We start from the raw sequence: 27,018 nt of genomic DNA, 5'->3' as shown, positions 1-27,018 counted from the left end.
ATCAACCCTCAGTTTGTTCTCAGTTTTTAAGAGTCTTCTTATGCTTTGGCTCTCTCCCACTCTAACCTCCTTTTTTTTTTTTCCTTCCCCTTCCCCATGGGTTTCTGTTAAGTTTCTCAGGATCCACCTAAGGGTGAAACCATATGGTATCTGTCTTTCTCTGTATGGCTTATTTCACTTAGCATCACACTCTCCAGTTCCACCCATGTTGCTACAAAGGGCCATATTTCATTCTTTCTCATTGCCACGTAGTACTCCATTGTGTATATAAACCACAATTTCTTTATCCATTCATCCGTTGATGGACATTTAGGGTCATTCCATAATTTGGCTATTAACAGAGGCTTTTAAGAGCAACAAAATCAAACACATATCTTCAGACTGGTTATACATCTACAGAAATAAACTATATTCAATCACATGCCATAAAAGTATACTAAATTACTGGCTTAATTTTATTTTATTTTTATTTTTTTAACATTTATTTATTTTTGAGACAGAGAGAGACAGAGCATGAACGGGGGAGGGACAGAGAGAGAGGGAGACACAGAATCGGAAGCAGGCTCCAGGCTCCGAGCCATCAGTCCAGAGCCCGACGCGGGGCTCGAACTCACGGACCGCGAGATAGTGACCTGAGCTGAAGTCGGACGCTTAACTGACTGAGCCACCCAGCCGCCCCTTAATTTTAAAAAGCATAAATATATTTCCAGAAACAAGATCATCACAAAGTGCAGAAGTAGATGAGGCAAACTTCAGGGTGAACTTTGCTTAAGGTAGTTTACTGATTGTTGGAGGAACTATCTTTGTAGATAACTAAGGTATCATTGGATCTGAGAAGTTAATTTTTGTTGTTCTTTTATATATCAGCCTTAAACTATTAGGAAAATTCACTCTACCAATTTATAACTTTTGTAAGAAATATTTAAATACATCTGGGTTCTTTGTGGTTTCAATGGTATTCTTAAACAGTCCCTCTATCTGCAATTTTATAATATTTCAGAATGCCAATTTCCTTTATCCTATCCCTTCCATTTGATTTAATATGTTCCTGTTTATTGACTTTGGTTCAATGACCATATTTTCAAGTCCCTTTTTTTAGTAAAAAGAATAGAGGAAACTTAATGTCCTCATATTGCTTCTCATGAAATCAATCGATAATTTGGGGAAAGAAAAGCACGATCACTCATTGTATCTTCATTAATTTTCAGATTATTGGTTTTGACTTCCTATTTATGAGATTTTATTATGCAGAGCATTTATTATTTATTTCTATAAAGCTATAATAACTCAAATTTTAAATAAATATAATTGTGTTGATGAAAGAATTAGGTTGCATACAAGTCTCTTGGAAAATAATTTAGGATAGTATCAAAATAAATTTTTTTCTATGAATTTTCCAAAGTAATTTATTGAGACGAATCCAATTACAAAAATAAAGATTTATACACAAACGTTTTCATTATTATCTCAATTTTTTTGTAAAACATATAAACTTTAAGCATATGACACCGGGAGATGGATACTTAGTAGGGCCAACATTGAGTTAAATTTTAGTCTGTGACTATGGGATATCCAGAAAACTGCTTGCCATTGCCTAAAATCTTCCTTCCTAGGTAATAGTTTACAATTGGAAGTTTGATTTTTTAAGGTTTATTTATTTATTTTTGAGAGAGAGAGTGAACAGGGGAGGGGCAGAGAGAGAGTGAGAGAGGGAGAATCCCAGGCACTGACAGTGTAGAGCCCAGTGCAGGGTCCCAGCTCAGGAACCGCGAGATCATGACCTGAGCCAAAATCAAGAGTCTGTCACTTATCCAATTGAGCCACTCAGGCATCCTTATTGGAAGTTTGTTTATAACAGCAACAGTGATTACTTATATTTTGGAAAATGAATAGCTATTATGTTAAAATATATGACAATGGGATTATTCTGGAAAGAAATATGGGCCATATAGAAGCAGTAAAATAAAATTTGCTTTAACACATTATATTACATATTTACCTAAATTTGACTATTCAGAAATAAGAAAAAAAAACTCCATAAGTTAATAGGTTTTAGCAGGAAAAATTTACTGGCATGAGCTAAATATCATTCCATTTGATAAACATTCTCATAAACTCAAAACCATTGTTAGCTACATACTGCGAAAGTGCCGTTAACCAAAGTTATGCTTGCTTTCTTAGCAATTGTGGTTTTAACAATGATACCGGACAGTTTCTGATCCATGTCTGAGTAAGCAGAACAATAAACACTATATGCAAAGAGGAACACATATAATACCAACAGTCATTTTGTTTAAAAAACTATCAGCATTTTCAAGTGGCTGTACTCTTTTGTGGAAGTTTCCTAAGGGCTGATTTTAAGTGAATCCAATGTACTCTGATATGACAGAATCCCTTTGCATTGCCATTTTGGTACTTCTTTTAAACAACTGGGAGAAATGGAATTGCCATAAAAAAGAAGTCTGTGGAATTATTATTATTTTTGTCATTTTAACGTTTATTTACTTTTGAGAGAGAGAGAGACAGAGACATAAGCAGGGGAGGGGGCAGAGAGAGGGAGACCCAGAATCTGAAGCAGGCTCCAGGCTCTGAGCTATCAGCACAGAGCCTGATGCAGGGCTCAAACTCACAGACTGTGAGATCATGACCTGAGCTAAAGTCGGACACCTAACTGACTGAGCCACCCAGGAGCCCCACCTGTGGAATTATTTTTTAAGGTAAATATTCAAATTGTAATGGTTCTAGGCAAAAATGGCGTACAAAATGCGTATAGGAACTTCTATTAGTTTATGTAAAATGGGAGGAGGCCTGTGTAAGTATATGGATATATGTATACTTGATTTTTTTTTTAATTAGGGAGAAATAGAGAGAGAGAAGAGAGGAGGAGAGGGCCTGAGGGAGAGAGAGAATCCTAAGCAGGCTCCACACTCAGCATGGAGGCCCAACACAGGGTTGACTCCCAGGAGCTGTGGTGAAATCAAGAGTGGGACTTTCAATGGACTAAGCCATCCTGGCGCCATGTATGCTTGTGTGCTTGGATTCTACGTCTCAAATGTTCATCTTGTCTGAGCTTGGATGAGCTTTCAACTCCATTGGTCCTTTGTTGTCTCATCTGTAAAACAGGGCAGCTCCTCTAGAGTCGTAAAGAATAAGGAAGTCTCCGGCATTCTTTGCAATGGATTTTACTGAGTTAGTAGAGATTCAAAATAATAATTTGGGAGGGGCGCCTGGGTGGCTCAGCCGGTTAAGTGTCCAACTTTGGCTCAGGTCATGATCTCATGGCTGGTGAGTTAGAGCCCCGCGTCTGGATCTGCTCTGACAGCTGGGAGCCTGGACCCTGCTTTGGATTCTGTGTCTCTGTCTCTCCCTGTCCCTCCCTGCTCATGCTCTCTCTTTCTCTCTTAATAATAAATTTTAAAAATACATTAAAAATTTAAAAAAAAATAATTTGGGAATGTAAGGGATCCAAATTAAATAATGACATAAACTTATTTTAAACTGGAGACACTTAGGATTCAATAGATGCACAAAGAGGCTTTTGCAGAACTTCCCTTATCTGATTAAAGGCAGGAATTTTGAGAGTGAGGCTGCCTATAACTGCTCTCTCCCCAGGGGGGGTTTGTCTGACAAGAAAGAAGACTGAGGAGACCACTTACCCCTTGGTAAACAATATCACAAAATTTATCTCTCATTTTTTCCCTCAAAAGCCATTTTATTCTTCCCATAGAAGCGTTTCCTCTGCTAAATTAAGTATATAAACCCCACCTCTAATTACTGAGCAAGCCACTTTTTTTGTGTGTGCATCTTACATACATACGAGGAAACTTTGTCTATTCACCTGATAGTCTGTCGCCTGTCAGTTTAGTTCACATGTCCTCAAACAGTAAACCTAAGAGGACAGAGGAAATGTCTTCCTTACCAGACAGAATGTATTGCATATGTATATGTTCAAATGTGCATAATACATAATACATATATAACATATGTCTGTGTGTTTCCAAAAGCCAATAATGAATATATACTTTGAAAACACCATTTTGTTTCCTCCAACAAGTCTCACAGGTATTAAACAATGCACCTGCCTATAGAATCAATAAACATTCCTTAAATGTCACTTCTTAAAAATTCATAGTCAGAGAGCAAATATTTTTCTCACAATAATTCTCTTCATTGCTTCGTTGGCCTCTGTGCTTCTCACACTGTATATCAGGAAATTTAGGATTGGCAGCAAAAGGGTGTAAAACATGGACAGAATTTTGGCTCTATCTGGTGGGTAGCTGGAACTGCTTCCCAGATAAGTAAATATCACTGTTCCGTAGAAGAGAGTCACTACTGTTAGGTGAGATATGCACGTGGAGAACGCTTTATATCTGCTCCTTGTGGAGGGTGACTTCAGGACAGTGAGCAGGATTCCCGCATAGGAACCAACCACCATCAGGAAGGTGGTCACCGATGTCATTCCAGAGAGGACGGTAAGTAAAATCTTGTTGTGTTGGGTGTCCGAACAGGACAGTTGAAAGAGCAGTGGGATATCACAGAAGTAATGGTTGATGATGTTGGGCCCACAGAAAGACAGGCTGAGCAAGCCTCTCAGGTGGGTGAGTGAGCTGGCAGAACCCAGCAGGTAGCAAGCAGCCACCAAGTGGATGCAAAACGTGGGGGTCATGAGGCCTTTGTAGTGAAGCGGGCGGCAAATGGCGACATAGCGGTCATAGGCCATGGCCGCCAGCAGGAAACATTCAGTGGTCAGGATCATGCTGACAAAGGAATACTGAAGGAGGCAACCGTGATAGGAGATGACTTTCTGTCCTGCTAGGTAATTCACCAACATTTTAGGAATAAAGACTGACGAATAGCAGAAATCCAAGAAAGCCAGCTGGCAAAGGAAAAAGCACTTGGGGGAATGGAGCTGGGCACTAGCCCAGATTATTGCTATAATCCAAACATTGCCCACCACGGTGACAAAATAAATGGAGAGAAACAGCACAAAAAGGACAGTATTCAGTTCAGGGTTATCGGTCAGCCCAAGGAGGATGAATTCAGTTACCACACTGACATTTCTGTTGGCCATCTGTGTGTCTCCCCAGTGGGGGCCCTGGAGGGAACAAGAAGGCAATGATAACAACCCGAATATATGCATTCAATCTACTAGCATCTTTAGAAAACTGAATGGTCTTAGTTAACAATCACAGTCCACAGGAAATTCAGTTCTCACAACTGTGAAAAGTCAGCCTGATAAGAGACTTGGGTTGAATCAAAGTCCCATCAGGGACTTTGATGTAAACTGGCATTATGCATCATAAGAACCCTGGAGAAATTAGCCCCCTTGGAAAGCTTCATGGGAATGTTGGTTTAACAGAAAGTTTAAGACATGGACCCTGGATAACAATATATTCCATATTCTAGAACATAAGGCAAGGACCCCATATTGTAAGAAAAACATCCCTTAAAAAACAAAACAAAACAAAACAAAACAGCCCTCAATATTAACAGATCAATTTCTGAGACATCTAACAAAATTATTGTCTATGATGTCTTTTTAATTTAGACAAGCAATACATGACACATGTTTCACAATAATATGCATATACTATATATATATGTATATATATATATATATATATATATATATATATATATAATGATTAAATTTATAGATGGTCCATAAAAATGGAAAATGAGAAATTAGGGATGTCTAGCATAGAGAATAAAAAAAAAATCAAACATTTTCTATCATAACACTATTTTTTGTTAAAACTCCCTTGTTGCAGGAAGTCATTCTTTGCTGTTCTAACAAATAACTTACCTTTCTATTTTCTGATTTCCTAGAGCATTTATTATCCAATGGCTTGGATTAGTCCATATCAGATTTTTTTCATAAGATTGAATCAAGAAACTTTTCAATATGTTTTGATCCCTGCAGTCAACAGATTACAAGTCTAATTTCAAGGACCGTGAACATGTTTTTGGTACATTAGGTCGTAGGTTTTTATTGAGAAAAAGATTATTAAATTAATTTTATCTTGGGCTTCATCATATACACCAGAATACATGAAAAATAAGATTATAATAGCAGATATATTAGGGACATATTTGATTAAATCTTTTTAAAAGAAAGTTTTCTTTACTGCAGAATTTATAGGAATATATAGTCCACTATTATATTTGGGGAGTTTGGGGAGAAGTAAATATAAAGCATGCTTCACGTTAATTTGACAGCTGAATTTATTTTCATTGAACAGTAATGGATATGGTATTCCACAATCCAGGCTTTGAGAATATTTCCCTGGTGTTGAATAAAAAGTGAGAAAGACATAGGTTTGGATCTCTACCCTTTTCCCAGTGTGACATAAAGTTATTTAGTAACAATTCAAATGTTGCAAACCTTGGGACAAGATTGCTTTGATCATGTCTACTTTACTGAAATGCCAGACGTGAAAAGGAACGACTAGTTCTTTTTTGCCACAAAACCTGTGATTTCACTTCTCAGCCTTAGTTTCTAGCTTTACTACTGGTTTCTGTGAACCTTCCTCAGGAGGTAGTTGAAATAACTAAATAAGAAAATATGTTAAAACTGGCACACTCCCTAAATGTTTGCTGTAGAGTCAAAGTGAAACAAATAGCTAAAACAGAAACTGGACTATTGACACACTGGACAAATGGCTTTTGAAGAAAGTAATTTTTTGGATCTTTGCTTTTTTTGTTGTTTGTTTCATTTTGTTTAAATAGCTTTCCTTCCACTGACTTTGTTTCTAAGCAAACCAATTTGTTAATATGATGATGAGTTTCTTCTTATCTCACTGATTTCATGTTTGTTTCTTTGATTTTCATTTAATTAGCAGTAATTTTCATCTGGACTGCCTTTCACACCACTTTTCTAATGCTATAAAGCATTGAATCTAAAAATTAGCTCTGGTTAAAGGGCCAAAAGTCACCACTCTCTTCCTCAGATCTAACACAATTCAACAGCTTGTAATAATCAAACTTAAATTTTAAAGAATGTCTTTAAATTCCCTTTTGTAATTTACATAGCTATATGTAATTCACATAGCTACACAGCTACCTGAGGAAATAGGGAATTAACCCACTAATTACTTAAGAGAGCCATTTGATGTGGCGATGGTCTAATTTTATCTCCCTTATCTCAATAATTGGAAGGGATTTGAAGCATGTGATTTTTCTTTGTCTTGCATTCATAGCATGTGTCAAGAGTTGCTGTTTTTGAAAACTAGAGAGGCGTTTATAATTCCTTTGTTAAAACACAGAAACGTAACACCTACCTGGTGTTGAGGGGAAGCTTAGCCCTTTCTTTTAGTTTCCTGACTTGCATTTATATTTGGCTCAGGGTCTTTGGAGAATGGAATCCCCAATGATTCTGTGATACTACGTTTCATTAAAAGAGCAAATAGAGACCAGGGGAAGCCAAGGTCCCAGCACTATCTTTCCAAATTGCAGCAATTCATGTATTTGCCTTTTTTCAGTTTTAGAGAAAGTCATCACATACATTTGTGTCTTACCTATATGAGCCTCATTATTAAAAATGAACTCCATCGGTGTTTGTTATTATAATTTGCATAATATAGTTATGAATATTTTATGTATATAGTTTTTTAAAGAGTGCTAAATTCAATTTGTTGATGACCATATGCTTCTATATACATACATTATATTTGGTAGCAGTTATGGAAAATATCCTATATTTCAATGTAAGGTAACTCAAAAGAAGCGTAAGCAATCAGCAATCACTAGATGGAATTCAGGGGTGTGTGTGTGTGTGTGTGTGTGTGTGTGTGTGTGTTCATACACCAGATTGCACTTTAGTGTAGGAGGGAATTTATCTCAAGTTTAACATTTTTGTCACTGTACTGGTTGAACATAAATGTAATTTCTAGAAATGCTAGGCAGGCTGCTATTTGGAGGATAGAATGAAAAATATAGAAGGTAGTAAATCACAGTGAAATGGTAGGCATTTACATATGATAAAAAAGGGAAAGGGGGCAAATAAGAATGAATAAGTCATTGATACAGGTCAAATGCATTCAAACAGCTATATAAGAACAAGGTGGTGAAAATTTGCAGCAATTTTAAAATGAGACCAACAGACTACATAGTTAAAACAGACTAACACACAGGGAATAGTATAATTAATTTTACTAACAAGTGTATTTCTTTTTCTCTGGCAACTAAATATTAAGTAGGAGCCTCGTTGGAATGCTTTTTATGTATTAAATCCCAATATGTTCCAGCCACTTCGCAACTATTATCTCTAATCATTGTGTAATTTTATTTAATTGAATATTCTGATCCATATGATTTACATTATACGTGGCCCAGCATACTTAAAGGAATTGTCTAAGTTTACACTTTAGGAAATGGTTGAACAGTACCTTAATACAGTGATTGCCCGAAGTAAAACTTTGTGCTGCTTTTAGTATTTATTCTAGACAGACTTTCAGTATTGACAGACTAAGGAGTGAACATAAAAATGATGGAATTGGAAACCATATTGCATGAAGAATAGTGGAAAATATAGGAAATTTCCAGTGCGAGAAAAATTAGACTCAGGACAGTATTCTAGCACAAACTGAACATCTGAGCCACCTAAGAATAAAGAGTGAGAATTTATGAATTTTAAGACTTCATAAGATGTATTGAAGACTTGTTGATATTGGCTCTACAAAGAAAGGTCTTGCTCAAACTGAAAAAAAAAAGGTTATATTTAATTGGTAAAATTGAATAAGCTAGTTTATAGGAGAAAGATGATAGCCATTAGACCATTTTAATAGGGTATTCTATATCAGATTAGGGTTTCGTTGGGATGACAATATGAGCCGTAGGTATCCTTAATTCCGGGAGTTGCAATTTGTTCACAGGCCACATTTGACCAAAGACAAATGAAAATTGTCATCAAAGCTGGGATCAATTATTGTGTTCACAGCACAAGACAAATCTCAGATTTTGGAAACCATAAATTCATCACACTGGCTTATGGGTCTCTTAACAAATAAGAAACCCGACCATGGTGCAACTGTACCCATGACTGATCCAAATAGTGTCAGTAACTTATTTCCTTGATGAGTTAGGCCAATTTCCAAGCTGCACACTCCAAACCTACACACATGAAATTAAATAATAATAATAATAATAATAATAATAATAATACATATTTAGTAGAGATTCTCTGTGAACTGAGAGGAAAGTTATGTTTGATAGACATCTGCTAAGTTCTGATTTCTCCAAGTGTTGATGTTGAGCAATAACCAGTTTTATAGATGGGGTAAAGGGACTGGAACTGAAAGTGCCCATTCTCAAATTTGTCCTGATATTTTACAGGAAAATTGATGGCATAGCATCAGATATTTCACTCATGAAGTCCTCATTTATTTCTTATTGGCTAACTATATCAACCATTTAAGGACATTTGGAATCTGTTTAACTGAGTTGCATTTATTGATACACACATATATAGAGATCACTCAGGTATATATAGACAGTATATTACTCATTATGTAAGGTATATTACCCATTATCTAGAATATATTACTCGTTTTCCAATCTTCGTTCAACAAATCTGCCACACACCCTTCATTTGCTTCACAATTTAGAAAATGGACTCCCCCCCCCCCCTTATTCTAGTATCCAGTGACTTTATAGTATAATATAGTTACTATATATAATACAGTAACCTTTTGTTGAAGGTCAATATTAAACATAAACAAATATCCTAGTTTTTTTTTTTTTTTCTATAGAATGACTCCTCTCCCACACATACCCACATAATATACTGTTTTCTGCATTCTGGCCAGCCCCGTATTTTATGAGGAGAGTATTGTAACAGATTAGTTTTGTCTTTCTGAGTTTTAAATATCTCGCCTGTATATCGTTCCTTGGGTTTGATACTCTAGTGTATAAGATATTGAATGCTTTTGAAAAAATTGTGAAGCACGATATGAAATCAGATTTACCTATCATTATTATTTGTTTTTATTTTTTCTGAAAACTAAAACTTGTCCTTCATTTATATGAATGCCTCTTACGTATAAATGTCACATATATGTAGCATTACGGGCCCCAATTTCAAATAATATATTCAATGATTTTGGAAAATCATAAAGGGCTCTACCAATGTTATATGATGTTCTTATTTTGTTGGTGGTGGTGCTATTATTTCATTCTGAAAAGCAACCTTTCCTCTGAATTTCTTTGCATGGATGTCTAACACAATGAGGATGTCAATTTGCTATCTTTCTTTTTTACACATTTCAATCTGATAACTTCACAAACATTGGAGCCATTCACTCATGAGTTTTGCTGTCATTGAGAGGAAAAAAATAAAAGCTTAATCTAGCTTTCCATGTAAAACCATGAATTCATACCTACAGAGGATTCAACTGTCTTAATTTGCTGATTAGACTAGATGCCTCTTGTTATTTAAGTATTTAAAAGAATCTCAAAAAATTAAATATAAGTTTATTTGTAAATGAAGATATTTTCTAGAATACTGTTTTGTTTCCAGATAGAAGATTTTATAGCATTTTAGGGGAAGAGGTCACTATGGAACAATCAGTATCTATGGGCCTGATTTCATCATTATGCACTTATACGTATAATTTGAATCAAAGGGAAAACAATTGGCTTCACGTATTTTCTCTACCTGGAATACACAGCACAGGTGTTCCCCTGCATACAATACCTTCAGGGAATTTCTTGTTTAATATCTAAAGAAGATTTTGGAAAATCCTTAACGGAAAAAGGGAAATGAGTCTGATTTTTTAATGACTCCCTAGTTATCTTGGAAACCTTCTTTCCAAACAGGAAGTAAAACCTTTCAGAGTAAGTTTTCTGTGAGTATTAGTGACCCTTCCACAATGAGCAGTAGTAAAACAGTGGCATTTTTTTCCTGCTCAGATTCATACGTAGTAATGGAAACCAAGGCTGGGGATAGGGAAATAGCTCATAGTGACGACTACAAGTGAAATTGCACAGGCAATCTAGAACTCAAGTTCTCTCTCTCTTTTTTTAATGTTTATTTATTTTGAGAGAGAGAGAGAGAAAAAAAGAGAGGGCAAGTGCGAAGGGGCAGAAAGAGAATCCCAAGCAGGCACTGCACTGTCAGCAAGGAGCCCGACTGGGGGGTCGATCTCACAAACCTGTGAGATCATGACCTGAGCCCAAATTGAGTCAGGTGCTTAACTGACTGAGCCACAGTTCTCCCCAAGTTTTCTTTCTTACTATTTTTGAGTATCTACATTTGTTTTGAAGAATGTCTGGCTATAAATAATCCAGGCTAATTTTAGAAAATGCACATGCCAGGGGGCTCCTGGGTGGCTCAGTCGGTTAAGCTTCCAACTTTGGGCTCAGGTCATGATCTCACAGTCCATGAGTTCAAATCCCCCATCGGGCTCTGTGAGACAGCTCCGAGCCTGGAGCTTGCTTCAGATTCTGTGTCTCCCTCTCTCTCTGCCCTTTCCTTGCTCATGCTCTGTCTCTCTTTCTCTCTGTGTCACTCAAAAATAAATAAACATTAAAAAAAAGAGAGAGAAAAGAAAATGCACATGCCAGGTTTGTGGATAATTCAAGTACCAATACTTTTTGCTTTGAAAGTTATTACTTATTTCTGTGCTTAATAGAAAGATGGAGTTAAGAGATATTTTATGACTTATTTATCTTATGTTTGCATTTATCTATTTGTGTGTGTTTATGTGTCTGTATATCTATTTGTATGCACTCACTTCTACCCATATGCAGGAATGAAAGTGTCTTCAATTGTCCACTAATAAAAAGCCTAGATCTTACTATGGTTTTTAGGTTTGTTTACACAATAGCCAGACATATCTCTTATAACATGTTACATTCTTCTAGCCGTTTTTCTTCTGCTATAAATCATAGGTTCCTATTAAATAAAGTCTAGGATTCCTGTGGGCTCAAAACTTTAACAAATTCGTATAAACATTCTTATCCAGAGTGCCTCTTTGTATGCTATTTTGGGATGCAGAGGGTGTGAAATTAACAAGGGAAGTATTTCATTTCTATAGCCTTTTTCACAGCATCCTTTACTTCCTTATTCCTCAGGCTGTAAATCATTGGGTTTAACATAGGAATCACCAAGGTATAAAGCACAGACACCACCTTCTCTTGTTCTAAGGAATATTGGGGACTTGGTTGAATGTAACTAAAGCTTACAGAGCCATAGAGTAAAGTCACGGCCGTTAGATGCGAAGCACAGGTAGAGAAGGCTTTTTGTCTTCCTGCTGCTGAGCGGATCCTCAGGATGGTGGCAACAATGAAGATGTAGGAGATCATCACAGTCAAGAAAGTGACGATGATAATAATTCCAGAAAAGATTAAAAGCAACAGTTCATTCATGGACGTGTCAGAACACGACAGCTTCAACAGTGGGGGAAGGTCACAGAAGAAGTGACTGATGATGTTTGGCCCACAGAAAGACAATTTCACCAAGCCAATTGTGTGTGTCAACGAATTGATTAAGCCTCCTACACATGACCCAATGACCAGGACAACGCAAACTATTTTAGTCATCACCACTGTATAAAGTAAAGGGTTCACGATGGCCACGTAGCGGTCATAAGCCATTGCCGCCAGCAAGAAACCCTCAGTGGTAAGGAGTGACGCAAAGAAAAAATATTGCACGATGCATGCAGAGAATGAGATTGTCTCCCGTTCAACAAAGAAGTTGAGCAGCATTTTCGGTGCAAAGACTGACGAATAACAGGCATCAACAAATGACAGGCAGCTAAGGAAATGATACATGGGTGTGTGGAGTTTGGGAGTTATTTGGATTAGAAAGAGCATTCCTAGATTCCCCACCAAAGATATGGTGTAGATCAGAAGGAACGGCGTAAAGAGGACCACTTTCAGTTCAGGACGGTCTGTCAGTCCCAAAAGGATAAACTCTGTAACCAGTGTCAAATTATCATCAGCCATGTGTGTGTTTCTTGGCACCTGTTAATGATAAGACTGGAATAAATTGAGAATAATCATGCCACACCATCAAGCCTATTTGGAATCCCCATCTGGCAACTTGAGCTGTTGATTTTTCTTTTCTGGTTGTTTTAACTAGAAGGTCTCTAATCTCTTCAAGGACTGTTTATTAGTCTATTTTTTAAGGAAATTCCATGAGTGTGAAAAGAAAACATTAGGGTCTTAGTTTCAGGACGCATTCAAGTGTTTATGTTTTTATGTGAAGAAAAAAAAAAAACTAAAGCGAATTTTATTCTAAAATATGCAAAGCAAAGTCCAGTTAATAAAGCGTAATAAATAAGGTTAGAACTTTAATCTGTGATCTCATTGAAGTTCTTTTAACCTTCTCACTTTGGGGGGCTCCTGAGTGGCTCAGTTGATTAAGCAACCAATTCTCAGTTTCACCTCGGGTCATGATCTCATGGTTTCATGAGTCTGAGCCCCAGGTCAGGCTCCATGCTGACAGTGTAGAGCCTGCTTGGGATTCTTTGTCTCCCTCTCTCTCTCTGCCCCTCCCTGACTTGCACTGTCTCTCTCAAAATAAATAAATAGAGCTTTAAAAAATTAAAAAAAAAATAAACTTCTCGCTTTGGGTTTAATGGTAGCTAACGCCAAATACAACAAGATATAAGAATTAACTATACTTGGGGCACCTGGGTGGCTCAGTCGGTTGGGCATCCGACTTCAGCTCAGGTCATGATCTCGCAGTCTGTGAGTTCGAGCCCCGCGTCAGGCTCTGGGCTGATGGCTCGGAGCCTGCAGCCTATTTCCGATTCTGTGTCTCCCTCTCTCTCTGCCCCTCCCCTGTTCATGCTCTGTCTCTCTCTGTCCCAAAAATAAATAAACGTTAAAAAAAATTAAAAAAAAAAGAATTAACTGCACTATACCATCTGAACTAAGAAATCCACTAAGCCTTCACATTTAGTTCATGCTCCACATTTTTTGTAGGCTGGATGTGATGAGTGATAAAGCCCTAACATCCAAAAAACTTGTGGTCATCCTTGTAAAATAGCCAAAGGCATTGGCTTCTTAGAAAAATGTCCACTGGAAACGAGAGATGGATACTCTGAGCTGGAATGCAAAACCTGATGAACAGTAACGTATAATCAACTTATACTTAGCTTTTGATATCAAATAGAAATATCTTACAGGGCATATGGGTGGTTCAGTCAGTTGAGGATCTGACTCTTGGTTTTGGCTCAGATCATGATCTCATGGTTTCGTGAGTCCGAGCCCCACATCAGACTCTACCCTGATAGCGTGGAGCCTGCTTGGGATTCTCTCTTTCCGTCTCTCTCTGCCCCTCTCCCCTCTCACCTGTCTCCATCTCTCTCAAAAATAAGTAAACTTTATAAAAATAAAAAAAAGAAATACCTTACTCCAAAGATTCAAGAAACACAATTTTTATACCTTTTTGAGAAAGAGCTAAGTAAACCTATAAAGTAAAGCAAAACTATAAAACATACAGATACTTTTTTACAGTATTTTTTGGATGTGGCAGCCTGTTTCCTGAGGTATGCAAAGTCTTTTCCACTTAATGGACAGTTGTTGATTATTACTATATTTTGTTTGAAAAAATATAGCTATCTTTCTACATCTATATAGAATATAAAACTAAATATTTTAAACAGTTCACAATAATACAGTTTTACTTCTATAGGATAAAGGGAGACACTCTTGATGGCTTCATCATCCTTTCACTGAGAGACTATTTCTTGGGTACAGGATGTCAAACTCAGAAAAAAAAAAACATTGCAAAATTACTGAAATAGTAAGAAATGAGGCAACTGTGTTAGATGTGGAATATCTGCAATGATAGGTGAGTAATCCCTATGTTTATATGCGGCTATGACAGATTGCAATTCATCCTTTAGAGAAGAGTATTTCACACTGTAAAATGCTGGTTTTGGGAGGCACCTGGGTGGCTCAGTTGGTTGAGCTACTGACTTCAGCGGAGGTCATTATCTCCAGGTTTTGCATTCGAGCCCTTGGTCAGGCTTTGGATCCTATGTTCCTCTCTCTCTGCCGCTCCCCCATTGGTGCTCACTCTCTCAAAAATAAACACACATTGAAAACATTGTTTTTCATTGTTTCAATAGATGTTGCCTAGTGATTTTTATGTTAACGTGGAAAAAGAGAACGAAGTGTGGGATAAGGGGTGTGAATAAATGGCCAAATTATAAATTTCTCCCACACTGTGTTTATAAGATTCAAACTGGAGCATCATTTTTGTGCCTTCCTTCATCTTGTTGATTGTAATTTTAACTGATTTGCAAAATTTATGTATATGAGATAATCAAATAAGTGAGTTTAACATACTAGTGTAAGAAAAAAAAAGGAGCACCTGGGTGGCTCAGGCAGTTAAGTGTTTGATTTTGGCTCAGGTCATGATCTCACTGTTCCTGAGTTCAAGCCCCACATGGGGCTCTGTGCTGACAGCTCTGAGCCTGAAGCCTGGTTCGGATTCTGTGTCTCCTCCTCTCTCTGCCTCTCCCCTGCTTAGGCCCCGTCTCTCACTCTCTCTCTCAAAAATAAATAAAACACTTTTAAAGAAAAACTATTCAACACTTTAACTTATTTAGGAATCTTATAATCACTCATTCTAATGGATTGTTTCTCTATATTTCCCTCAAAGCAACCCATCAATCACACAAAATGTTTCATTTGTCTTATACTTACAATAATACAAAAATTTGGTGAATGGTAGTAGTTAGAGGTAGCAGGATTGAAATTCAAACTTATCCTTTAATATATGAGAACCATACGCAGAGGCTCCATGATGTGAGAGCAAGCGCGAGATGGTCAGAAAACCATCCTGTCCGAAGACAGGCTTAGATGCAAATTCAGTTATATGTTTACTTCAGTTCAAATGGGAATAGAGTCTCTGGAGTTAATCGTCTGATCAAAAGGATTTAAGAAATACATGATTAAAAGTTCCTCTTAAGGGATTGAGGAAACTCTCAAGAACTTAATGGCTCCCTGAAGACATTTAATTACCTGAATGTTACAGCGAATAAAAGGAAATATGGGACAGGTACTAAAAAAAAAAAAAAGAATATATAAACTCTGAAAAACAATGCCATAGAATAGATAGTGATGCCTGCTCGGTACTTTACCAAGAGAAGCTTTTCAGAAGAATACATTAGTTGGGCCTACCGCGAGCATATACGCGCACGCGCACACACACATCCCCTCCCCCCCCACACACACAAAAGTGAAACTAAAACACAACATCGATGGGTTTTAAGGTAGTAGAATAACATGTGGTTTAAGAAAAAAATGTATTCCTTTTTTTTCTTGGATTTTATGGATAACATCAAAGGAAATTGAAATTACTACTTCACAGGATTCCACGAAATGAACCCAACCACCTAAAGCTTGAATGATTGTTCCTCCATTCTATCATGTGTCTACTGATAGAAACTTTTGGCATTTGGCCTCCATCTTTAAATGAATAATGAAGATTTCTGGTGGTAATATTTCGCACTATTTCCGCACAGTGTGGAATTGTAAACTTGATTTATTGAACCGCAAATTGTTTATTTATAATCCTGTAAATAAGAATTGTCCTTTGTTGTTGATTCTAAAAGCAATTTAACTTTTCTTTCCTAAATGTACATTTCCTAAATTCCTTCATTAAAGGCTAATGGAGCCGTTGGTACAAGTGGGGATTAGTGATATTCTAAATTTGAATTAGGCCAGAAGAGGACTCATTATTTCAGAAGGCCTAGAACATTCTAAGTACCTGGTGCATTCTGGTTTTTTCCAAGCATATAATTTACTGCCAGTCCATATATGAAGAATTATATAACAAATATATATCAGACCTATAAGGAGACTTTTTAAGGTAAGTTTATTTATTTATTTTGAGAGAGAGAGACAGAATGTGCACACAAATGGGGGAGGGGAGAGACAGTGATAATCTCAAGCACACAGCCCAATGCAGGTCTCAATCCTAGGAGGACTGGTGAGATCATGACCTGAGCTGAAATCAAGAGCAGGAGGCTTAACCAACTGATCCACCTAGAAGTATGAAGAGATTAAGCTTCTCAGACTAATATCATCTTTTCTCCTAGCAAATGGTAGATTAAGGACAAAAAGTATGTGGGAAAAAAAAAAACTTGATAGATTTCTGTATTTGCAGGTGACAAGGGAGAGAATAAAACTGAATAAGTATTTTTCAGAGGGTTGTTTAAAATGGAGCTGGGAGGACATTGAGGAGGTGGGGCTAGAAGCCAACGCATGCGTTCTGTGTTAAAATGGACACAAATGGCCTTTCTGCCTGACATGAGCCCTACCCACCAATCAAATACAGGTTAGCGTAACTGTAGCTACAGCAGCACCCATCACATGTCCTTCAAAATTAGTTATGTAAATTCCCTCTCTCCTCTTTAAAAACTCTAACTCCCTCTGTTTCCCCTCAGCGCGCTTGTGATTTGGGTTGAATCTGTCTTTCTTGCACTGCAATCCCTAAATCCCCAAATAAACACACGTACTGTATGTTGCAAACACACGTACTGTATGTATGTTTATAAGATTCAAATTGGAACATCATTTTTGTGCCTTCATCTTGTTGTTTGTAATTTTAACTGATTTGCAAAATTTATGTATATGAGATAATCAAATAAGTGAGTTTAACATACTAGTGTAAGAAGAAAAAGGAGCATCTGGGTGGCTCAGGCAGTTAAGTGTTTGATTTTGGCTCAGGTCATGATCTCACTGTTCCTGAGTTCAAGCCCCTGCATTTAGAAAGTCGTTACCAGGTCCTCTATCTTCTGTAGATCTACAAACCTCTTGAGATTATATGCGATACTATTTTTTTTTTTTTAGTAATCTCTACACCCAATATGGGTCCTAACTCAGGACCCCAAGGTCAAGACTCAAATGTTGTACTGCGGAGTCAGGCAGTCACCCAGGGCAATGCTATCTTTAAAAGCACCTATTTCTTGGGGTGCCTGAGTGGCTCACTCAGTTAAGGGTCTTACTATGACTCAGGTCATGATCTTGTGGTTCGTGGGGTCCAGTCCTGCATCAGACTCTGTGTTGACAGCTCAGAGCCTGGAGCCTGCTTCAGATTCTGTGTCTTTCTCTGTCCTTCCTCTGCCCATGCTCTCTGTCTCTCAAAATAAACAGGTAAACATTTAAATAAATAAATACATAAATACATAAATGCACCTATTTCTTAGAAATGGCCTCATACCGATTATCAGATCCTTAAATGAATAGCCAAGCTAAGAGCTAATGGATTAACAATAAAAACTGACATTTTTAAAAATATTGACTTAAATGCTTTTATTTATTTAAATGTATTGACATTTTAAAAGTATTGACATCAAACCCATTTATAGGGCTGCAATTGAATTTGGCATATAGAAAAATTTAGCAGCAGTATTTAAAATGAATTTAGCATATAATTATTGGTTTTTGATCATGAAAGAAGTTTTTTTGTGAAAAACGTAATTCAGAAGTATATTTATTAGGGGCATCTGGGCAGCTCAGTCCATTAAGCATCAGATTTTGGCTCAGGTCATGATCTCATGGCTTGTGGGTTCGAGCCCCAGGTCGGGCTCTGTGCTGACAGCTTAGAGTCCAGAGCCTGTTTAGGTTCTGTGTCTCCCTCTCAAACTCAGTTTCTCTCTCTTTCTCAAATATACATAAACATTAAAAAAGTTAAAAGAAGTTATATTAATTAATACAACATATTGAAACGTTATAGAAAATAACTTTCTTCGAGAAAAGTTACGGAGGAATAATTCTGATACAAGCAGCAGTGCTGTTATAAGTGTATAATTTAACGAGTTTTGACAAACGCATGCTCCAGGCCAATTACTACCATAATCAAAACATAGAACATTTCTATAACCCTCAAAGTATCTTGTTCTCTCTCCAAGAAACCCCTGTTTCAGAAACCCAGCTCCAAAGAGCTGCTGATCAGCCATATATATTTATGAGATATGCTTTTTCGGAGTTTCATAACGTTGGGATAATACAAGTTTTTTTGGTCTGGATTTTTTTTCAATCAGAATACTGTTTTCAGAAACATGTGACAGCAATCATTAGTTGTTGTTGTTGTTGTTTGGTAACATTCCATTGTATGCATATACACACTTTGTTTATCCACTCACCCCTTAACGCACTTTTGGGTTGTTTGCAATTTTCAGCTACTTCGCATAAACCTGTTATAAATACTAGAGTAAAAGTTTTGAAAGGACATGATTACTCAGTTCTCCTCCATAAGTATCTAAGAGTGAAGTCTTTCACTTCATTAACAGGGAATATCCATTTATTTAAATGTCCCGTTCCTCTCAGCAATGTTTTACAGTTTTCCTGTCTTTACCATCAAGTTGATTTTTTGTTGTTGGATTTATTCCAAAATGTTTTATACATTTTGTACTATCGTTAATAGAGACATTTTATTAATTATTTGAGCAGTTTGCTAGCAATACACAGAAAACAGTTGAGTTTTGCATATTGATTTTGTAAGACTTGGTAAGACGTTTTACATACATAATAATTTCATCCAAGAATAATGAAAATTGTACTTAGTCTTTTCTAATTTGCTTGCCTTTAGCATTTTCTTTATATTGTTCATTTATTTTGTGTTATTCTATTTTGTTTTTTTCATTTTTTTAATGTTTGTTTATTTCTGAGAGACAGAATGCAAGCGGGGGAGGGGTAGAGAGAGGGAGACACAGAGTCCAAAGCAGGCTCCAGGCTCTGAGCTGTCAGCACAGAGCCCAAGGGGCTTGAACACAAGAACTTTGAGATCATGACCTGAGCCAAAGTCAGAGGCTCAACCCACTGAGCCACTCAGGTGCTCCTGTAATGTTCTATTTTTTTTATTGTTCTTTCATTTAGTATTGTTCCTTTATTTTGTATTGTTTATTCCTTCCTTCCTTATTTTTTGCCTCATTTTTGAATTGTTCTACCTTTTACTTAAATGTAAAGCCCATCTATTCCTGCAGCTTATTTTTGTGTATTTTTTGTGAATTGTATGTTATATAATGGGAATCTCCAGTAAAATATTCAATAGAATTTTTTTACCAAAAGCAGTTTGTCCAATACTATGTCAGGTATTTATTTATTTATTTATTTATTTATTTATTTATTTAGTATTTATTTATTTATTTGTTTATTTATTTATTGTTTTGCTTTTTAACCTCTTTCTCCTCTCTTCCTCTCTGGAAACTTGGAAACTTCACTATGTGTCTATCGTTATACTGAATCGTATCACACAAATCTCTGCTGTGTTTATTTTCCCTCATTCTTTTCATGTTCGATCTTCAGATGGGATGCTTTCCATTGATTTATCTCTAAGTTCACCGATTCTTTCTTTCATCATCTCATGCTTGTTTTTAGATCTTTTTGATAGATTTGTCATTTCAGTTATTACATTTTTTAACTACAGAATTCTCATTTGGTATTTTCTTTAATCCTTTTCTTTTTACTGAGATTCTCTATTTGATGAATACTTATTGTTAACACTTTCTTTTAATTCTTTATATATATTTTCTTTAACTATTTGAACATATTATTTATATAATACCTTGAAGTCTTTTTCTGCTCAAGCTAACATCTGGGCCATGCAGTTCCTTCTGACTTTTGTTTTTCCTGAGTTCAATGCATCACACTTTTCTGTTCCTTTATAGGTCTTGTAAACTTGTGTTAAAAACTACACTTTATAGGGGCACCCGGGTGACTCGATTGAGCATCTAACTCTTGATTTCGGCTCAGGTCGTGATCCCAGGGTCATGGGATCAAGCTCCACATTGGGTTCTGTGCTTAGCATGGGACCTGCCTAAGATCCTCTTTCTCTCCCTCTGCCCCTCTCCCTTGCTGATGCTCTCTCTCTCTCCCTCTCTAAAAACTAAAACAATAAAAAATCTTCTCTTTATTTGTACAGTGTAGATGCTCTGCATTTTGTGTGTGCAACTTTATTAAGTACTGGCAACTTTCAAAATTGTTGTTCTGAGTAACATCTCCATCGGTGCTTTATAAGAATAATAGCACCTCCATTTCTTCACCTTTTTTATTATTTTTTATTTTTTTATTTTAATTTTTTTAATGTTTATTTTTGAGAGAGAGACAGAGTGTGAGTGGGGGAGGAGCAGAGAGAGAGGGAGACACAGAATCCGAAGCAGGCTCCAGGCTCTGAGCTGTCGGCATAGAGCCCAATGTGGGGCTCAAACTCACGAACCGTGAGATCATGACCCAAGCTGAAGTTGGATGCTTACCGACTGAGCCACCCAGGCACCCCCACCAACATTTTTATTTGCCTCTCCCCACTCACTATTTGTTTTAAAGATTTTATTTCTTTTGAGCAATCTTAAAGATTTTATTTCTTTAAGCAATAAAGATTTTATTTCTTTTAAGCAGTTGCTTTTGTTTCTTTTAAGCGACATGGGGCTCGAACTCACAACCACAAGTTAAGGAGTCACTGGCTCCAACAATTAAGCTAAAACACGTACCCCTAATATTAAATACTATTTTTATTGTCATACATTTTTGTGATTAATTTTCTTTCCCCAAATTACTAATAAAGTTGAACAACTTTCTTTCATTTTTACTGCAACTGGGGAGATTTTCGATATTTATGGTGTGACGTACCTTGCTCCCTGCCCCCGTCTTTTATTTTTTTTCTATTACATTGACTACTAGGTTTTATTGGATTTCTTTATATATTATGATTATAATTTCATATTTATGTAGGAAAAATATTTTCGTTGACTCTGTGGTTTTACTCTATACTTTTCTTTAAAAAAATCAATATAGTTCAATTTGCTATTTTTATCCTTAATGGTCAGAACTTTTTATGTCATATTTAAGAAATATGATGCCTATTAAGTGTTTAAGATGTCTCGATACAGGTTTTTTATTGGTATAACTTTTGCATTCACTATGTGTGATTGATTGCCCTCCATTTTAAATCATGCAATTTGAAATATTAAATATACTGCGCTCTGTTCCCTTTTTCACTTTTCTTATAATGATAGAGCCTTAGAAGGTTTAAACCCCTTTGATACACACTGCATTTTTCATTGTCTTTTCCATGCATTTGTATTCTATTTACTTTAAACCTCCTAATAAAATATTATTGTTGTTGTACAGTCAAAATTCAGTCACTATTTATAATTACCCACAAATCTCAAACTTACCCTTCCCTTTGCTTTCCATATTTTATTCACTGAAATTCCATTTTTGTCTTTTCCTCCGAGCATTTAAAAATTATATACACACTCATACACATAGACACACATTATAAAGTGCCCTGGTATTAAGTATACAGCTTATTTAAATTTTGTGTCTATGGCCATAAGCATAACCACCATATAAATCATAGTGATGTAGATATTTCTAGCACTACAGAATGCTCCCCGGTAGTTGTATTACTTTAAATTAATTTGTTAAACCTTACACAAATGGAATCTTGCATATGGACTTTTTGTGTCTGCTTTCCTTTATTGATCATAATGTTTGTGACCTTCATTGACATTGTGTTTTGGTAGCTGTTTCAAAAAAGCACTATGTATCCCTCCATCTTGTGAATATATCAAAACTTATTAACTTATTCTCTCAAAATGGTCTGTTTTATTGTTCTAGTTATAAACAATAAGAATAAAATGGTGAGAGCATTTTTGTTCCTCTATGCTTGTGAACACACACATTCATATCTAAGTGGAAATCCTGGGACATAGTTAGCTATATATTCAGCTTACCATCAGACATTTCTCCAAAATGCCTGTACCATTTTCATATATCTGTTGGAAATGTGTGAGCAATGATGTGAAACATTTTTACCTACGCTTGTTGGCATTTTGGATGTCTTTCATACAAAGTTTGTTTTCTATTTTTTTCCATATTTAGTTGTCTTACATGTCTTTTATTGATTGGTGATTCTTTTTAATATATTCTGGATGAATCTTTTGTCAGTACACATTCTGTGAATATTTTTCCATATTGTATGGCTTGCCTTTTCAGTGTCATAATGGTGTATTTCTAGAGACAAAAGTCCTCATTTACAACAAATACCGCACTAGGTGTTGTATGTAAGTGATGAATCACTCAATTCTATACCCAGAACTAATATTACACTCTATGTTAACTAACTTGAATTTAAGTAAAGTTTTGGAGAAAGAAAAAAATAAAACAAAGACCTGTACTTCCATTGTCCATTTTATTTTACTACTTGTGTATCCTTATTAAGAAATGTTTGCCCCTCCCCTCCAAAAAAAAAAAAAAAGAAAAAAAAAAGAGAAAGAAAACCAACGTTTGCCCATTCTGATGTAATAAAGATACAGACTTATGTTTATTTCTAGAGGCTTCAGTGTTTTGTTTTGTTTTCATCTCTCACACATTTACTTCTATGATCCATCTTAAGTCAATCTTCACGTATGATATGAGTTAAAATTAAGGTTTGTAACTCTTTTGTAGCCCTGCTTATATTTTGTGTTTTCCTGCTCTTTCTTACTCTTTTTTTAAAAATACTTTCAGGCTTGGGCCGCTTGGTGGCTCAGCCGGTTGAGCGTCTGACTTCAGCTCAGATCATGATCAGAGCAGATCTGACTTCAGCTCAGATCATGATCAGCTCAGATCCATGATCCCCCGGTAGGGCTCTGTGCTGACAGCTCAGAGCCTGGAACCTGCTTCGGATTCTGTGTCTCCCTCTGTCTTGGCCCCTCCCCTGCTCGCGCTCTGTCTCTTCAAAATGAATAAATGTGAATTTTTTAAAATACTTTCAGGCTGTTTGCATGTGAATGAAAGTTTCATAGAAAGGGAGGATAACATTACTTTCCACCAGGGAGGGCTTCACTCTTTCTAAAAAGGCAGAAAGAATGAGAGGCTGACTAAGTTAATTCAATTATTATTTGGGCTAGTTCTGGACCGGGTTGAAGTTAGAACTCATTTTTCTTCTGATTTGTCCCTGTTGCAGGGTTCAGGTGGGCCTCTCTTTCTAGTCCTTAAATACTGCAGAAAATTCAGTTTTGACTCTTTGGCGGGGTAAAGTTAGACTCCTGCCCTATAAAGGCATACCTTGGAGGTATTGTGGATTCAGTTCCAGAATGCTGAAATAGAGTGAGTCAAGGAAAATATTTACTTGACTCTTTGGCTATTATGTCACATAATAGACATTATGCGATAGTCTATTAAGTGTGCAATAACACTGTATCAAAAAAAACGCAATGTGGTACTTTAAAAACATTTTATTGCTACGAAATATTAACTATCATCTGAGCTAAGCTTCCGACTTCAGCTCAGGTCACGATCTCGCGGTCCCTGAGTTCGAGCCCCGCGTGGGGCTCTGGGCTGATGGCTCCAAGCCTGGAGCCTGCTTCCGATTCTGTGTCTCCCTCTCTCTCTGCTCCTCCCCCGTTCATGCTCTGTCTCTCTCTCTGTCTCAAAAATAAATAAACGTAAAAAAAATACGCAATGAAAATTTTGGAATATTGCCAAGAATTACCAAAATGTGATACAGAGTTACAAAGTGAGAAAATTCTGGTGGAAAAGTGGCACCAATAGTCTTGCTTGATGCAGGGTTGCCGAGAACCTTCAATTTGTTAAAAAAAAAAACAAAAAAAACCAAAAAAAACGCAGTAGCTGTGAGGTTAATGTGAAGCACAATCAAGTGAGGTGGGCCTGTACATCTTCAAATGGGAGCCAGTGCCTTGAGGGGGCTGCCAGCCCTGTGTTCGACGCAGACCTCTACGTCGGGTGGGAACTTATCAGCCAAGCGCCTAAACACTGAGAAAGATGTCACTGTCTTTCCAGCTACATCCGAATCTGCAAAGTCTGAACCTTCTTGTGCTCCAAAAAGAAAACTCTAGCCATTTGTGCCTGGCTTACAGCAAGATCAAAATCTGGCCAATGCTTTGGGGAAGAAACCCGTATTACATTTGGTGCTAGCAGGATTTCCTATCTTCTAAGCACAGCAGGAAAGTGGGAGATTTTACTCCACCCTGCGGTCCAGAACCAATTGCTTAAGTTCTCCGCCCCCCATACCATCCAATTTCCTGTGAGGCCAAAAACAGCTGTGTGTTTAAACTCCCAGGTAATCCAGTCATCTCCACAGGCCACATACCTGCCTAAAGGGCCACTGTTCTCTCTTCCCCAAAAGCAGCCACAGAGCACAGGAGTCCCTCCTTTAGGTAGACTACAATCTTTAATATTTACTTTGTTTGGGACAACACCAAATGTTCCTCTGTTTTCTTGTTCCTCCTTGTTCCTGTTCCTCCTCTGTTTTCCATTAATTCTCCATTTAGATATGTCTATCCATCTATTTGTCTCTCTAATCTATCATCTATCTGTCATCTGTCAATCATTTATCTACCCCTTTTCATCTATCATCTATCTGTCATCTATCTATCATCTATCTATCTATCTATCTATCTATCATCTATCCACCTGATCTACTATATGTCCATCCTTTCATTTATTTGTTTACCTGGCCTTCAGGCCTGCTCAGACCCAGAATATGGCTAATGCCCTGAGAGGATATACAACCATGTGTGGTAAAACCTGCAAATATCTGCCCAAACCTCTCCCGAGTCCTCTGAACCCTCCGTAGACCCTCCAGGCAAACCATGTGTGAATCACCAAGTGTGCTCTGAATCAGTGAGATTAAGTCAGCTCACATCTTCAAATTTACATCTCTCTGAAACCTAAGCCACTCCAACTCTCTTTTCTTCCATAGAGACTCACTTTATTCCAGAGATGATGTCTTGTCTTATCTTGCTTGTCTTGTCATCTTTGCATAGATGCTGTTTCGATCACAAGCTACTCCATCCAGAAGTAAAAGTGCTCCTGTCATGTTATAAGCACTTTCCTCATATTATCCTAACTTAAAAAAAAATTGAGGGGTGCCCAGGTGGCTCAGTCAGTGAAGTATGCAACTTTGGCTCAGGTCATGATCTCGCAGTTCACGAGTTCTAGCCCCTCATCAGGCTCTGTGCTCAGAGGTCAGAGCCTGGAGCCTGCTTCAGGTTCTGTGTCTCCCTCTCTTTCTCTTCCCCTCCCCTCCTTGTGCTCTGTCTCTCTCTGTCTCTCCAAAATAAATAAACATTAAAATTTCGTTTTAATTTTATAAAAAAAATTTGAAACATTTCAAATTTGCAGAACAGACTCAAGAATAAGACAGATTTTCAAGAATATTTAGATGATCTCTACTGTGTTCTTTACCTGTAAATCCTAACTGCAATTGCTACATTTGTTTTATTACTTTCTCAATTTCTACTTACTGTATGTACGTAAGTATGAGTCTATATACATATATTTATATTTATGTTTATAATAGTAATGACATAATATTATTTTATATTATCCAGTACATAGTCATGCTCTCCAAATGTTTGCGATCCAATATTAGGTAATGCATTCATCTTCACACAACACTTTGGAGACTCTTTTATTATATTCCTCTATTACCCATTCCTCTAACACCTTTTGCTCCGTATCCTGAATCTATTTGTGTTTGGATCTCACAGCATACTTGGTACAAGTAAAGCGATTCAACAGAAGTGTGTTGAATGAATAAACTATAACTAATGAATGTCATTTCTTCTATAACCACTCTTCTAAGATATCACTAAAATATGTAACTTAAATACAGAAGTGGAGATCTATGTCCTTACTTCAAAGGCAGCATTTTTAGAACAACAACAATAACCAAAAAGATCTGATTCCAAGATAATCAAGCCAAGGGACTATTTCATTCTTCCTCTCAGGTAAGAGTGCATTTGTTGGAGTATTGGAATGTTCTTTTCATTTGAACCAATGTCAGATTCTTTTAAATCCATGCTGAGCCCTTTCACAGTTTAGCATCAGAATTTCTCAGAAAAAAAAATGTATTAGCTCTTGAGAGAAAGGAACTGTTAAGTCACAAAACAATGAATGGTCAAATAGAGTGATTTTCCAGTAATTTTCCATTAATTCTCAACACTTAACACTCATGTCAAACTCAACACTTATGTCTTCAATTTCATAAGAGTATCTTGATTATAGTTTTGTTGGCATTTGTGTCTGTGATACAATTTTCAGGAAAGG

General features: G+C 36.7%; 2 protein-coding genes across 2 annotated transcripts; both read right to left on the bottom strand.

The window, feature by feature from the left end:
- Window positions 1-4,132: 4,132 nt before the first annotated feature.
- LOC122201317 (olfactory receptor 1052-like) lies at window positions 4,133-5,180 on the bottom strand. The gene has a single exon (XM_042907198.1). It carries the CDS (start codon window positions 5,138-5,140, stop codon window positions 4,133-4,135), a length of 1,008 nt encoding a protein of 335 aa, XP_042763132.1. The 5' UTR covers window positions 5,141-5,180.
- Window positions 5,181-12,006: 6,826 nt separating this feature from the next.
- LOC122200973 (olfactory receptor 1052-like) lies at window positions 12,007-13,015 on the bottom strand. The gene is given in 2 exon segments (XM_042906777.1): window positions 12,007-12,949; window positions 12,951-13,015. Coding segments are annotated over 2 exon segments (1,005 nt in total). The 5' UTR covers window positions 13,013-13,015.
- Window positions 13,016-27,018: the final 14,003 nt, after the last annotated feature.

Source organism: Panthera leo, chromosome D1 (assembly GCF_018350215.1).
Source record: "Panthera leo isolate Ple1 chromosome D1, P.leo_Ple1_pat1.1, whole genome shotgun sequence".
Classification (NCBI taxonomy): Eukaryota; Metazoa; Chordata; class Mammalia; order Carnivora; family Felidae; genus Panthera; species Panthera leo.
Note: the sequence above shows the minus strand (reverse complement) of the source record. Positions and strands in the feature narration are given on the sequence as shown.

What these genes read in the sequence shown, in the direction of transcription:
- LOC122201317 (XM_042907198.1), bottom strand. Translation starts at nt 5,140, where the DNA reads ATGCATATATTCGGGTTGTTATCATTGCCTTCTTGTTCCCTCCAGGGC.